The sequence below is a fragment of the Amblyomma maculatum genome, chromosome 5 (genome assembly GCF_055883805.1).
Source record: "Amblyomma maculatum isolate TAMU_Amacu chromosome 5, ASM5588380v1, whole genome shotgun sequence".
Classification (NCBI taxonomy): domain Eukaryota; kingdom Metazoa; phylum Arthropoda; class Arachnida; order Ixodida; family Ixodidae; genus Amblyomma; species Amblyomma maculatum.
The window spans coordinates 103,400,088-103,415,564 of NC_139348.1; the positions used below are offsets into that span (position 1 = coordinate 103,400,088).

The 15,477-nt window shown below is 45.3% G+C and overlaps 1 protein-coding gene across 7 annotated transcripts in view; it reads right to left on the reverse strand.

The window, feature by feature from the left end:
- Window positions 1-226: 226 nt before the first annotated feature.
- Window positions 227-15,477, reverse strand: part of LOC146189065 (UNC93-like protein MFSD11) — a 64,520-nt gene continuing 49,269 nt past the window's right edge. The window contains exons 13-16 of one of the 7 annotated variants that reach the window (XR_014707629.1): window positions 13,829-14,015; window positions 11,427-11,457; window positions 10,855-10,933; window positions 227-865 (exon numbers count right to left, since the gene is read on the reverse strand). Coding sequence is in view for 4 of the 7 variants with exons in the window: in XM_084603993.1 (XP_084460119.1) it covers window positions 11,813-11,925; window positions 13,829-14,015 (300 nt within the window). In the remaining 3 variants the exon portion in view is untranslated. Of the gene's footprint in view, window positions 866-10,854; window positions 10,950-11,426; window positions 11,458-11,485; window positions 11,926-13,828; window positions 14,016-15,477 lie in introns of those variants that run through there. The other 6 variants (XR_014707628.1, XM_084603994.1, XM_084603996.1 and 3 more) reach the window with 6 other exon arrangements.

Below are 15,477 nucleotides of genomic sequence, written 5' to 3' on the forward strand. Positions count from 1 at the left end.
TGCCTGCACCGATACCTTAATGCATGATGAGGTCTGGTCTGTTTTAATCCAGCTATTGCCATCAACAGCTACAGAGTACAATATTGGCCAAATCATATACTGTCATTATCACCTCATGTTTATCTTTATCCCACAATGTTTTACCATTGCTGTTATTCTGCTTTAATAATAATACTTTGCAACGTCAAGCATTTTTCACAGAAGCAGCAAAAGAAGACATTCAACAGACTGAAAACCATATTTATTTGTTGTATATATCTTTTGTATATAATTAAGAAAATAGAATATTTACAGAGGACACAATCTCAGACGTAAATGTTTAACAAGCACTCTGAATAAAATTTCACGCTGCAAATGTTCCCTTTATGCTGCATGCAGAAACTTAATGATAAACAAATAGAAACTAAAAAACAAATTACGATGTGGTCGGCCTGAGTGATGGATTTCTTGTTTAACAAGCATATATTAACAACACACTTGAAACTCTTCACCACTCTCCCCATATGATAAAGATGTGCTTGAAGAGAGTTGTATTGCTCCTATGAAAATAAAACAAAGTCCATGGCACTAGACTTGCAGCCTATTCACATGACACAATTGATTTGCTGTTGGCTGAAGGGTTGTGTATGCCTGTGCATAAGTTATTGTTATCACAAGCTTTTGAATACCTATGTAAACAAAAGACAAGTAACATAGTATGAGCACTGCAGGTCCATTAACACCCCAATTATACAAAGCCTTCATCCGTAGGATATCAGCAGCTATCCCCAGTTCCAAACAAGTGTGGCTCCAGAGCATGTCTTCACATCCTCAGTTGAGAAGTGAAGGCAGAATTGCAAGCGACATCTTCACAGCTTTTCTACACCTGTAAAAGAGAAGCAAACAAAGAGAAAAACATGCATCACATAAAATACGAGGAATGTTCCCATGCACCTGCCTAACATGGGAAACAGTTATGCCAGACATAAGCCTTCATAACTAGTACAGAGTCGTCCACTTCTAGCTAAAGCATGACCACTGTCTTCAGAGCGCCACTGCGTCCAACGTGGCTGCATGTAAAAGCAAAGTGATACAAATACAGAGCAACCCGACAGTGGTGCTTTGCATAGCCTGCCACTTAGCTTCACTGCGCCACCAGGTCATGTTCCATCTAGAAGTGGCGATTCTGTACACATACAATCGGCAACAAAAGATCATGCACGTTGTATGTGATGAAAATAAGCATTATTATTATTATTATTTTATTTTTGTTATTGAAAAAGAAAATAGAAACAAAAAAGATTAAAATACTATGTTCGAGCTGCTGGTACACGAGGCAACTGGGCCATGAGGCCATGCTGTAATAAAATTATCCCCAAGGACACACATCATATAAACTTTTGCCAGCAGCTGTACGTGCAATATATGTGCATCCACATGCATGTAATTTGCATATAGGTCTACAAAAACTAGCTTTCTATCACCTCAACAAAGCTTTGGAATCCGGCACCAGGCATTGGCCTGTTGAACAACCCTGTTGAACAACCCTGTTGAACAACCCTGTTGAACAACCCTGTCTCCTGTTGAACAACCCGGCCGCATATATACTGCTAGGTACAGAGCCTACATCGCTCTCTCCTCAACCTCACTAAATCAGGTAACCTTTTTTTATTCAGTCAACACTTCCTTTTTTTTCAATGAACCTCTTTTGATGAAAAGCTATAAATAGTGCTGATAAAAAATTATACTTAAATAAGACAACACAGACTTTGTAACTACTGATGTGAGAATCAATATATTCTCTTTCATTTAATTTATTTTATTCTCAGGGCTTTCGCATTAAAGATGGGGATGGGGGCAGTGAAACAAAGGCAAGTTCAAGAAGAAACACAATACAAAACAATACTGTTGAAAATAGCTAAAAACGAAAATGCAATACAAAAAAAAACACAGGTATACAGGAGTCAATAAACAGCAACCAAGCTTTACTCTGTCTCTCACTACAGCAAAACTTGTCTTACATAGCATAACTGTAAAATGGCATCATTAAAATTTCCAGCTTTCATGTATGAATGTATTTATGTTCAAAGGGTTGTGCTATTCAAAATTTCGAATAATTTTAAATCAGTATTTGCTATTCAACTCAATTTGCACTATGCTCTCACTATTCAAACCCATAGGTCTTCAGAAATTATGAAATTCTCATCTAAACTGGCGGCGAAACATCACAACGTTTCGCCACATCAGAATCTTCGAGCAGTCGCCATGTGCGTTAATGTGCTCTTTCACCGCTGGACTGACTGCCAGCTCGTGGCAAAAACCCATATGTGATAATGGAGAGTTGTAGCATAGCGCGATCTACGATCCATGACCATGATCCTCCACCCTAATCCGTCACCGCATGTTCTGCTGTACAGGCCCAGATTTCCTTGACAGTGCCAGATGACACCACATGGTGGACGGTGGCACGCAGGCATGCAGCATCAGAATCAATCAGTGTATGAGCACTAGTGCTGCGCGATAGCGGGTCACGGTGACGTTCACGGATTGAGTTACACTACAACTCTAATTCACTGACCGCCATCACGAGATGCCTCTGCATGCTATAGTGTTGGGAAAACGAAGCACAGCACCACATGCACATCAGTGTGCCTAGCAACGAAGTAGTTGACAAAAGGCTGTGAGCCTCCCTGGCTGCGACCCTCTCATTTTAGACCACCATACACATGTACATGGAAGCATCTCAGTTTATTGAGGGTGGCAGAAAAAATGATGCTCCAAGGGGAGGAAAGTGTAACAGAGGGCAGCAGAAAGTAAGGTAGGTGGATGAGGTCAAGAAATTTCCAGGGGTCAAGTAGATGCAGCTAGCACAGGACTGGGTTAACTGGAGGAATACGAGAGAGATCTTCATCCTCTAGTGGGTATACGCCATCTGCTATTGCTGCTGATGATGAGTGTCCACGGAAGTGTCACACCTTGCTGAGGGTGGCGGAAGGGGCGATTTCGTGCTTTGCGCTCGCTGCTGTAGTTGTTTTGTGACAACCTCTTTGGTCAATCTGAATTTGTAGTTTATTTAAGCCACAGAGATTAAGAAAAAAACATGTGACAGGAGCACTTGGCTTGATGATGAAGCCCACCCAACCGCATAGCGTACACGTAATGCGCAACATATGTGGCACTCTGCCGAGTTCGTCAAGTGAAAGTAAGCTTTTACGTAACACACTGTACTGCAACCTGCCCACAACATGGCATTCAGCCAAGTTCGTTGAGTGAAAACAAAGAGCACTGCAGCTGACCCCACAACGTATGTGGCACTCTGCCAAGCTCGCCAAATGAAAGTTTTTTCGAAACGCAACAAAATGTCACCGGTCCCGCAGGGAGGCACTCTGCTGAGTTCGCCAAGTGAAAGTTTTTCCAAAGCACTGCACTGCTACTGTTCAGCAATATGGCACTCTGCCAAGTTCACCGAGTGAAAGCAAGGAGTACTGCAGCTGCAACCACAACGTATGTGGCACTCTGCCTAGTTTGCCAAGTGGAAGCTTTTCTGAAATGCACCGAACTGTCACAGGCCCCACAGTGAGGCACTCTGCCGAGTTCGACAAGTGAAAGCAAGTTTTTATGAAACGCAGCACTGCTACCACCCAGCAATATGGCACTTTGCCAAGTTCACCGAGCGAAAGCAAGGAGTACTGCAGCTGACTCCATAACGTATGTGGCAGTCTGCCAAGTTTGCCGACTGAAAGCAAGGAGTACTGTGGCTGGCACACATGTGGCACTCAACTGAAGCAAGGAGTACTGCAGATAGCCCTGTTACTTATGTGGACCGCTGCCAATTGCACTGAGTGAAAGCAATAAGTACTTAAGCTGTACCCACAATGTGTGTGGCACATTGCCTAGCTTGCTAAGTGAAAGTTTTTCTGAAACGCACCGAACTGTCACGGGCCCCATAGTGAGGTACTCTGCAGAGTTAGCCGAGTGAAAGCAAGTTTTTATGAAATGCTGCAGTGCTACCGCCCAGCAATATGGCACTCTTCAAGTTCGCCAAGTGAAAGCAAAGAGTTCTGCAGCTGGCCGTGCAACGTATGTGGCACTCTGCCAAGAGTTCACAGCGTGAAATCAAGGAGTACTGCAGATGGCCCTGCAATGTATGTGACACTCTGCCAAGTTTGCTAAGTGAAAACAAGGAGTGCTGCAGCTGGCCCTACAGCATATGTACTCTGCCAAGTTTGCTGAGTGAAAGTAAGGAGTACTGCTACAAACTCTGCAATGTATATGTGGCGCTCTGCCAAGTTCGCTGAGTGAAAGCAGAGTACTGCCACCAAGGGGGAAAAAAATTAGTTGTGGTTTGCCTCTGGTTAACCATAGTTGAATAGCGATAGCAATGGCGGAAGCTTCTTTTGTCTGCTACATTATTCATTATTCCCCTATCACGCCCCATCAGTGTAAGGTGCTAAATTACTGGGGCACTTAAGCTCATCCTTTGAGAGCATGACGCGAGAGTGTAAGCTACCAGCTCGCATATAAATGAAAAGGGTTCAATGCTGCTTCAATCAAACGTGGAGCGAAAGCATTAGTTGCCGGTGACTGAGCGTTCTTCTTCTTCTTCGTGGCTCTTCAAAGGTCAAACGTGGCCCTTTCCAGGATGACGCGATGGGCCGAAACCTGGCGCAGTATTGCTATCGCAATAAAACTAAGGAGGGAACGCGTGGCGCTACCCTTGAAGCCTAGCCATAAAAAATAAAAGGGAGCGAGTCGTACCCCATGTGATTAGACCACATGATAGCATGCGTTGATTTCTACTACCACTGCGCGGCGCATGTGAGCGAATCGGCGCAATGTGGGGTCTGCCACACGTGCAGCACTGGAATCAGCGCAGTAAAACCTATGCATACCCATGCTCATTACAGCAGACAGTCGCACGCATGTGCCAGGGCAGATGCGCGCAATAAAACATACTGACATCAGAACATTAGGGACTAACTCGGAGAGAGAAAAACGGGGAAGGGAACGGCATTATCGGCACTTGGCTTGCGAAGATTGGCTGCGTGACGTCACGCTCTCTCCCGAGTTTTTTTTTCTACCTCCATGACTGCCGCAGGCTCCGAAATGTACGTGGTACTCTGCCAAGTTTGCCGAGTGAAACAAAGAATACTTCTGCTTGCCCGGCAACGTATGTGGCACTCTGCCAAGTTCACCGAGTGAAAGTAAGGAGTACTGCAGATAGCCCTGCAGTTTATGTGATACTCTGCTAAGTTTGCCTAGTGAAAACAGGGAGTACTGCTGCAGGCCTTGCAATGTATGTGGCACTCCACCAAATCCGCTGTGCAAAAGCAAGGAGTACTACAACTGGACCCCCACGTATGTGGCACTGTGCCAAATAAAAGGAAGGAGTACTGCAGCTAGCCCAAAAACGTATGTGGCACTCTGCCAAGTTTGCCGAGTGAAAGCAAGGAGCACTGCTACAGGCCCTGCAAAGTATGTGGCACTCTGCCGAGTTCACCAAATGAAAGTAAGGTGTACTGCAGCTGGCCCTGCAACATATGGCACTCTGCCAAGTTTTCGAAGTGAAAGCTTTTAGGAAACGCACTTCGAACTGCCACCGGCACCGCAGTGAGGCACTCTGCCGAGTTTGCCTAGTGCACTGTTACCGCACATCAATATGGCACTATGCCAAGTTCACAAAGTGAAAGCAAGAAGTACTGCAGCTGTCCTCGTAAGCTATGTGGCCCTCCTACAAGTTCGCCAAATGAGCAAGGAGTACTTCAGATGACCATGCAATGTATGTGGCACATCTGCCATGATCGCCAATTGAAAGCAAGCAGTACTGCAGCTGGCCCCACAACATATAAGGCACTCTGTCAAGTTTCCAGAGTGAAAAAAAGGAGTACTGCTGTTGGCCCCACAATGTATGCGACACTCTGCCAAGTTTGCCGAGTGAAAGCAAGGAGTACTGCTGCAGGCTCTGTAATATATGTGGCACTCTGCCGAGTTTGCCGAGTGAAAGCAAGAAGTAAGCTGCAGGCTCTGTAATGTACGTAGCACTCTGCCAAGTTCGTCCGGTGAAAGCAAGGAATACTGCTGCAGGATCTGTAATATATGTGTCACTCTACCAAGCCAAGTTTGCGGAGTGAAAGCAAGAAGTGCTGCTGCAGGCCCTGCAATGTATGTGGCACTCTGCCAACTGTGCCAAATGAAAGTAAGGAGCACTGCTGCAGGCCCTGCAATGTGCGTGACACTCCATCAAGTTCGTCGAGTGAAAGCAAGGAGTACTAAACCTGGCTCCACAACGTATGTGGCACTGCCAAGTATGCAGAATGAAAGCAAGGAGTACTGCTGCAGGCTCTGTAACGTATGTGGCACTCTGCCGAGTTTTCCAAGCGAATGCAAGGAGCACTGCTGCAGGCCCTACAATGTATGTAGCGCTCTGCCAAGTTTGCCAAGTGAAAGCAAGAAGTACCGCTGCAGGCTCTGTAATGTATGTAGCACTCTGCCAAGTTCGTCCAGTGAAAGCAAGGAATACTGCTGCAGGCTCTGTAATGTATGTGTCACTCTACCAAGTTTGCCGAGTGAAAGCAAGAAGTACTGCTGCAGGCCCTCCAATGTATGTGGCACTCCGCAAGTTCGTCGAGTGAAAGCAAGTACTACAGCTGACCCCACAACGTATGTGGTACTGCCAAGTATGCAGAGTGAAAGCAAGGAGTGCTGCTGCAGACCCTGCAATGTATGGGACTCTGCCAAGTTTGCCGAGTGAAAGCAAGGAGTACTGCTGCAGGCCCTGCAATGTATGTGGCACTCTGCCAAGTTCGCCGAGTGAAAGCAAAAAGTACTACAGCTGACCTCACAACATATGTGGCCCTGCCAAGTATGCGAGTGAAAGCAAGGAGTGCTGCTGCAGACCCTGCGATGTATGGGACTCTGCCAAGTTTGTCGAGTGAAAGCAAGGAGTACTGGTGCAGGTTCTGTAATGTATGCAGCACTCTGCCATGTTTGCTGAGTGAAAGCAAGGAGTACTACTGCAGGCCCTGCAATGTATGTGGCACTTTGCCAAGTTCGCCGAGTGAAAGCAAGGAGCATTGCTGCAGCCTCTGTAATGTATGTGGCATTCTGCAAAGTTCGCGAAGTAAAAGCTTTTCCGAAACACACCGAACTGCCACTGGCCCTACAGTTAGGTACTCTGCCAAGTTTGCCTAGTGCACTGTTACTGCCCAACAATATAGCACTTTGCCAAGTTCACCAAGTGAAAGCAAGGAGATTGGAGGAGGTTTCCCTTAGAAGGATAGGAGCTGGAGCGGCCCTTACCCCGTCGGTAAAATGCCGATGGGAATCGCAAGCAGATATCGGACCAACAACATGCCCGAAATGTTCCACACCAGCTGCAGAAGTGGATGTTCGCCACCTGCTAAGGACTTGTGCAGGGACAAGGGCATCAAGGACACAGGTTCTGCACGAAGTGGGACTAACCATAACAAGGGAAGAGGACTTTTCTAAATGGCTCACCGACAACGCTAAGAGCGGGAGCCTGCTCCAGTTCCTCACGGAAAACCATTTACATGAGTTTATATAATATGCCTTATGGCAAGCTTGCGTACAAAAAAAAAAAAGCAAGGAGTACTGCTGCAGGCCCTGCAATGTATGTAACACTCTGCCACATTTGCTTGAGTGAAAACAAGGAGTACTACAGCTGACCACACAACATATGTGACACTGCCAAGTATCCAGAGTGAAAGCAAGGAGTGCTGCTGCAGACAATGCGATGTATGGGCACTCTCCCAAGTTCGTAGGGTGAAAGCAAGTACTGCTGCAGGCTCTGTAATGTATGTAGCGCTCTCCCAAGTTCGCCGAGTGAAAGCAAGGAGCATTGCTGCAGCCTCTGTAATGTATGTGGCATTCTGCAAAGTTCGAAAAGTAAAAGGTTTTCTGAAACATACCGAACTGCCACTGGCCCCACAGTTAGGTACTCTGCCAAGTTTGCCTAGTGCACTGTTACTGCCCAACAATATAGCACTTTGCCAAGTTCACCAAGTAAAAGCAAGGAGTACTGCAGCTGGCCCTGCAACGTATGTGGCACATCTGCCAAGTTCGCCAAGTGAAAGTAAGCTTTTTGAAACACAATGTACTGCTACCGCCCCTTGAGATGGCACTGTGCCAAGTTTGCCAAGTGAAAATAAGTTTTCCCGAAACACACTGAACCACCATCTGCCCTGCAGTGAGGCACTGTCTAGTTCACCGAGTGAAAGCACTTTTTCCGAAATACACTGTACTGCTACCGCCCCACAATATGGCACTCTGTCAAGTCTGCCGAATGAAAGCAAGCACTGCAGCTGACTCAGCAACGTATGCGGCACTCTGCCAGGTTGGCCAAGTGAAATCAAGTTTTGCAGCTAAAGCTACACTAAGCTAGTAGAAGCAGGTTTCACCGTGCCTGCCATAGGCTACAACTGGGCATGCTCCATAACCATGGCATCCAGATGCGCCGTTCCAGAGATGCTCTACCACTGCGCCGCGCTGGTCTCCACTGCTGTGCCACCTAGTGACGTCACGTGTCTCGTTATGCAGCCTCATTGTGCATAAGCAAAACGTTTGCCGATCCACTCCGCTGCACCGAGTCCCCTTCATTGTGTCTGACTCCATATGATCACATGTGCAGATAAACATAAAAGCCTGAGCATGTGTGCTTGCTAATGAGATGCGCCATAGATGAAGAAGCGAACAATGCATGCACGTACAGTAAGCAGCACCTTCGGAGACTGCGAGAAGCCGCATTGGATGACCCGGAAATCATTGCTTGTCGTGAGGGCACCCGACAGCATACAAATAAAACTAAAAAGGCTAAGCGTGTGTCCGAGATGTCAAAAGAGCAGGAATAACATCTTACCAAGCAGCGTCAAGATGCAGAGCGACAGAGATTCCAAGCCAAGCTTTCGCTACGTATATGTTGGCCTAGCTGAGCTAAGCCATTGCTGAATTTTTTTCCAAAAACATCAAACCGCCACCGACCTCACAGTGAGGCACTCTGCTAAGTTCGATGAGTAAAAGCAAGGAGTACTACTGGTCCTGCAATGTATGTGGCACGCTGCCAAGTTCGTTGCTAGCCATCACAGCCAGAGCTAAGCTGTCAAAACAAACTCTCCACGCATACGCTGATGCGAGTTTATTGTGCTTCCAAGGTCAAATGGGGATGCACCAGCTGAGGCACAAAACCGAAAAGGAAACATATCTAGGTCCACATACGTCTTTCCACAACCCTCGGAAATTGAATGGCAAGCCATCTTCAGTTTTTGCAGCGAGGGGATGTGACTCCGAGTTGGCCAGGGGATGATCAGGGTAGATTCAGCAGAACAAATTGCCTTGGCAATCGTGAACTAGTAATAAAAAAAGATATGAATTGGTTTATAAGAAAGCAAAGCCACAGTAACTGTCATACTACTGAGTGGACACCTGAGCCATGTGACAAGGAAAGAGGGTGGCCGTGAATGAAAGGGATAAAGGAGTGCCGTGGTGGAGGGTTATGGAAAAAATGTTTTCAAGGCTCTTTAAACCACTAAGGTGCGATGAGGCGAAAGCCTTTGTTTAAAATGCCGCTGATTCCTGCTTTACTTCATCTGCTTCTGTACGCTGTGTGGTGTGGCGTTTGAGGAAGTGCCAAATAAAAGGTGCAGCATGGACACCTGGATCGGACGCCTGGCAGGTTCAGCTTCGTAATGTGTGAATTGCCTGGTGATATCTTCGGTCATGACTAGATGTGATGTCATGATGATGTCACATCCGTTCATGGTCGATGACATCACAACTTCGCAATATCCCGTGGAATCTCACAAAGAAGTGTGACACTTCTTGCGGACGGACACCCATGAGCTTATTAAGGCTTTCACCTTATAATCTGGACCACATGGTGAACTTTAAGGTGTGGTGACACTGCACAGCACACAGAAACCTTTGCCTTTCACCTCCACTGAAACGAGGCTGTTGCAGTCAGGTTCGCACCCGGGTACTAAGGTTTAGCAGCCGAGCGTCTTAACCACTCAGCCACAGTAGCTGGTAGACTGGTGGTGATGTAGGGTTGGGTACAGCACCTGAGCGGCCAGGTACTGCTCAATGCCCTGTGCTCTTTCATCGTAGCCAAGTCGAGGCCTGATGGGAGTTTCATATTCTCCGGCATGATCAATGGTGGCAGGACGTGGCTAAGGTTCCGGCAGTGGTAGCAGAGTAGGCGTATATTGGACATGCGCCACATGTGCACTTTGCTGAAAGCAGTGCACAGGCATCGCTGGGATGGTTTGGGCTTGGCAGAAAGGCAGAACGGTTGCGACACAAGTGCAGGCAGGAGAAGGGCACCACTAAAACATGATGTACAGCTCCGGTGAGGTGCTGGTGGAAGTTGTACCAATCTCCGTACATGGGATAGTACACCACATGGCGCTACGAAAATGCCACTGACAAACGTATCTCTTAGAACAGCCATTTAACGGGACAAGACTTACAGAACAGCAGCACAGATTTGAGAGGAAGACGAGGATACACCATGCACTATGCATGTTGGCGGCTGCAGAGTGCCAGCAGTGTGGCAATATCAAGGTCAACCACCATGTCGCAACATTTCATTACATGGAGCTCACAAATACACATGCTTTAACCGGAGTAGCACAGGGGGAATAGAGAAATTTTTTAATTTATAGGAATTCACTACATCGAAGTTCGCTATATGCAGATTTAACTATAGTTCATCATGCCTTGGGAATTCTTACAAAGCTATGTTCACCCAATGGCAAAGAAGCAAACGAGGCCATGTACGTTGTCATGCAAGTGTGAATTAGCTCACCATGCACTGATGCAAATAAATGAATGCACAGCTTAGACCACAGAAAAACATCGAACCTGTCATCATGTTTTAGACGTCACAACCGCAGCCCTTCTGTGAACTGTCCGCTCAGCATCCAAGACACAGGGAGCCGCTCTGCATGTAGCCAACACTAGAAAGGGTGGCACAATTCCATTGAAAATTCTTTTCGGAACAATGAGAGGCATGGGTAGCCTTTAGGAGCTGTTAGGATTTTTCACTCTTTCTAACAAGCTTCGAAAACGGTGCGCACCAAAATTGATGCCTACTGAGCAAGCATTCCACCAAAAGGAGGTGTGCAATTAGGCTCAAATTACACAAAATTTGACCTCAAAACGTATCTTGCAAGGCAACATTTTTCACCAAAGCAACGCATGCTGCGGAGGACAAATACTGGCTGCAGCTTGATCATGATGCAGCAAGGCACAATCTCATGCATGCACATGCCAGCAGAAAAGCCACAATACCTAGTATGGCTGCACAAAGCATGCACGGAACAGCATGTAAGAAAGCACATCACATTCTCAAACAAAATGTTGCAGGCAAATACACACACTTGCAAACAAACAGCTCAGTTGCACATGGGGCACGCACATTTATATATACTTACTATGCATCAGCTACACCTCTTCACATCAGTGCTTTGTAAAAAAAGTGTGAAGAGAACGTGTCAGATGTGCCATTTGGCCACAAAATTTTCATCTATGAAGTGCAGTACCATAAATTTAGTGTAAAGCTTTACAATTCAGCAAACGATTTTCATTCATTTTAGGTCTTCCTTCATTTCGGCTAGCTAGCTATTTACTGCTGTTGATATCTAGCCTCGAATGCAGATAAAAAAAGCATAATAAATTCAATTCACAAGAACAGTTTCACCATCAGGAGGGCAAGTATCTAATTTTCACGAGGTGATATAAATACTTGCTTTATAAAGGATTTAGCCAGTCAATCAATCAAGTCGATAACTGCACATGCTGCCTTGGTTGTACCAAGTGTTCAAAGACAAACATGCACTTGCATATATTCCTTATAGGTTAGCTTTCTACTGTTTATGTTCACAGCAATCTGACCACTCACCAGTAATGTGCACATTTCATCCTCACTGCTGCCTTTATAAGAAAAAAGCAGAATTGGTACAGCACACTTCCATCAGTCATAAAAACAGTTGAATCAACACTGAGCATCAAATGTACGCCAGGTTAAATCGATTATACCGCGAAAGCAGGGAAGCTGCAGTTCCAATTGTACATGTGGCGCCATCTGGGAGATGCCGCGACAGCAGTTTAACCATGGCCTCTGCGATCAGCTGCATTGCAAGAGTGCCCTAGATCTTAGAGGCCGCAAGTTTAAACTGACTTGTGGCATCGTTAGGGATCCGTCCCGTCAAATGGTGGATGCTTAACTCCGGTTATAGCGGGCGAGAGTACCTGCCAGTGTCTCAGCGGTTACTCGGCTACTGACCCCGAGTACCCAGGTTCGAACCCGATTGATCGAAATCTGCTCCAATAGTTTTTTTTATTTAGCATGAAAGTGTTACCAGAGGTCATTGGTCAGTCATAGACTTTATCACTTGCTCTGTTGGCTGGCTAACTTGAAAAACCCATCAGGGAGATTCGTGCATTTGAGCCGCTACAGCGGACCGAGTTTAAATTACTCGCATGAGGCCACGTGGTTGTGACTTCGCAAAACAGCTTAGCAAATTAGAGCGATGGCACAAACAAGATCGGACAAAATTCTTGTTCAGTGGTGGTGAGCACATGAGTGCTAGCACACTAAAAATGCTTCTATCCTCATTGGACAGCTGTATGCCTTTCCTTTGTAGCTGTTTGGTTGCACATGGATGGATGCTATAATGAGTAAATTACTGCCTTGTCTCACAAATGGCGACACATCAGCCATCAATGTTCCATCATCATCATAACAGCTACATACTGCCTACACCTGCTACGGAAAATGTCAACAAGTTGCAACACAATTGTTGGATTTCATGATATAACCCTGTGCTAACATAAAGACATTTTTCTGTAGTTTTTTTTCTGCATTATTTATTTTCCAGGGTGACGTTCTAGTCCCTTTAGGACCGCAAAATAAGCTGAAAGGATTCTACTCAGCTGAGGTTACAACTGCGATGCCGCAGTGCAGCTATCTCATGCCGCAGTGGTATAAGTGCCGGGTTAGGAGGCACACAGTGCTAGAACAGGAATAACAATGTGCACTACAGTGCTGAGAAAACTTGCATGTCTGTGCTTCTATCCTCTTCCTAACTGACATGCGCACACACAAAAATGCGGATACACAGTCCCTAAATAAGCTTGACAAAAATTCAATGCGGAACGACTGACTGTGTAATGAAACAGTCCGCTATCAGCAATTACAGTATGATTGATGACAAAGTAAAGGGAGTAAACCAATGAGCAGACTTGCATAAATTTGGGTGCTCAGGGAAGGTAGAAAGCCCTTCCCTTGAAGGAGCCCAAGGGTTCTATGCATTGAAGTTTGAAAACTGCTGCTATCTGCCACAATGCACATCCATTGTTATTTAGCCCTTTCCAATTTTTTGGTCGCACTGAGAGCACGCTGGATGTTTACTTTTTCATTCTTGGACTGCCGATGTTATCAGATTTCTTTTACATGGATCTAAATCGCTGATGCTCACCAAATGCCAGTACCATTTTCCATATATCAACTATGATAGCTTGTACCCAGCAAGCCAGAATATCTAAGACATTTACAAATACAGGAGGCTGTAAAAAAATGGCACTTCATATTTTTCGATTAGGTGTTGATAGTGATTACTGAATTTCTTTAATTCATGAACTTCGATAAGCAGCCTGAGCTGCTTATCGAAGCACATGATAAGTGGGATTCAGCCTTCTTCATTAATTTTCATACGCAGGTGGCTTTGGGCCAAACTGTTAAGACCCTGCATGACAAAACACTGCCACATCTCTAAAAATATGAAAAATAGCCAGAAAACAGACAAATAACCCAACAAAAGGGGCCAATACGTACATGGTCCCTCGGCTGAACTCTCATCAGGGGTGGTGTGGCTTCGATGGCGCCGGTGCTCGACGTAGGTCTGCCACTCGATGATCCAGAAGCTGAGTGTGCCCACGGTGGCCGACACCACCAGGATGAGCAGCTGGTATGGTAGCAGCAGGTAGTTGGAGTAGAAGAAGGCAATGGCAGCTGCTATCGCCTGACACGGTAGAAGGAAGGGACAAAACAAAATTACGACTGTCGTCTTTTCATATTGGTACTGTTCGGCTTGAAAGTGAATGAACAGGCTAAGCAAAGAGAAAGTCCACAAAATGCTGAAATAAAAACTTGTAAGGATGATTACGGTACTCCCCAATACAAAATTTGAGCATGGCTACTAAGTGTTTTGCGATATATTGAGGCGAAGAATTTCACAGATGTTAGCATGTATGTAGGTACAGATACAAATCACTCTTTATTTCTCTCGCAAGCCAAGGAAACTTTCTTATAATTCTCTTTGGCTCACGACTTACGCCTGGCTCCCTTTTGTTTGGTTGCACCGGAAATGGCACCACCAGCGACACGGCTCAAATGCCGAAAAGGTGCATAAGAGTGGTGCACTAAAGCTTTACTCATGTGCTATGTGCTCCCTGCCATAGATGTAGGGGGAACCAACTGTACTTTAATGTTATTGACAAATTATTTTATTTGCAGTGTATACTGGCATCATGACTGGACATGTCTTATAAGAGGCAACAGCTAGTTCCAAAATGTCATTCACTGTGGATTTGATGTGCATGACTTTAGGCCTAGCAATGCCTAGAAAGTGGCACGTCACTGCAAGAGGCGCATCACTAATGTGACTGCAATGTATTAACTTTTAGGTCGCAAACAAAATAGTCTATTGCCATTTGTTTTATATATCAAACTATTGTATAACAAAATATTTGCCATATCGTTCAAGTTCAATATATGCAGATTCGACTGCATATATAGTCAGCTATGACCATAAAGCATAACCAGGAGCTCACAATAGGTAATCTCTGCCAGGCACTTTTAACCTACAAATAGCTTTAAGTGGGCTCTTCAAGATCAAACACTCAAATGGCTCTTTTTACTTAAAAATTTTACTATAGGCAGAATATGAAACAGATGAGAAGAGGAATTTTCTAATCAGAATTGAAATAAGACATTTTCTTGAAACTACGTAGGCCGCTGTAAGAAAACTAATATTACACAATGTTTAATATGTCAGTAACTAGTAGCCACTTCAGATATGCAGTAACTAGCATACCCTTCGAGTAAATAACAGCTATGAAAGCTACGTCAAGTGAGGCACATATAGTGACTCTGCTGAGTAATAATGAGTGACTTGAGTGAGTCAGTTGTTAGCGAGCAGGCATAAGTAGATTTTCAAACAATGGCACAGCGTGCCTCCGCACTGCACACAGCACCATCAGTAACCTGCAGTTTGCACACTTTCGAGGCAGAAAACTTGTACATCTGGACAGGTTTGCATTGTGAGGTTAGATATGTGTCAAAAAAAATATTGCTATGTTACTACATAAAATGCAAAGTTGAATTTTGCTTGCACTTGCTATTTCGGTGGTCGCCTTTACGCCACTTTCACTGCTTCTGCTAGACAGCTGAAGAGCATCTGCCCTGCAATTTAAACTGTGGAA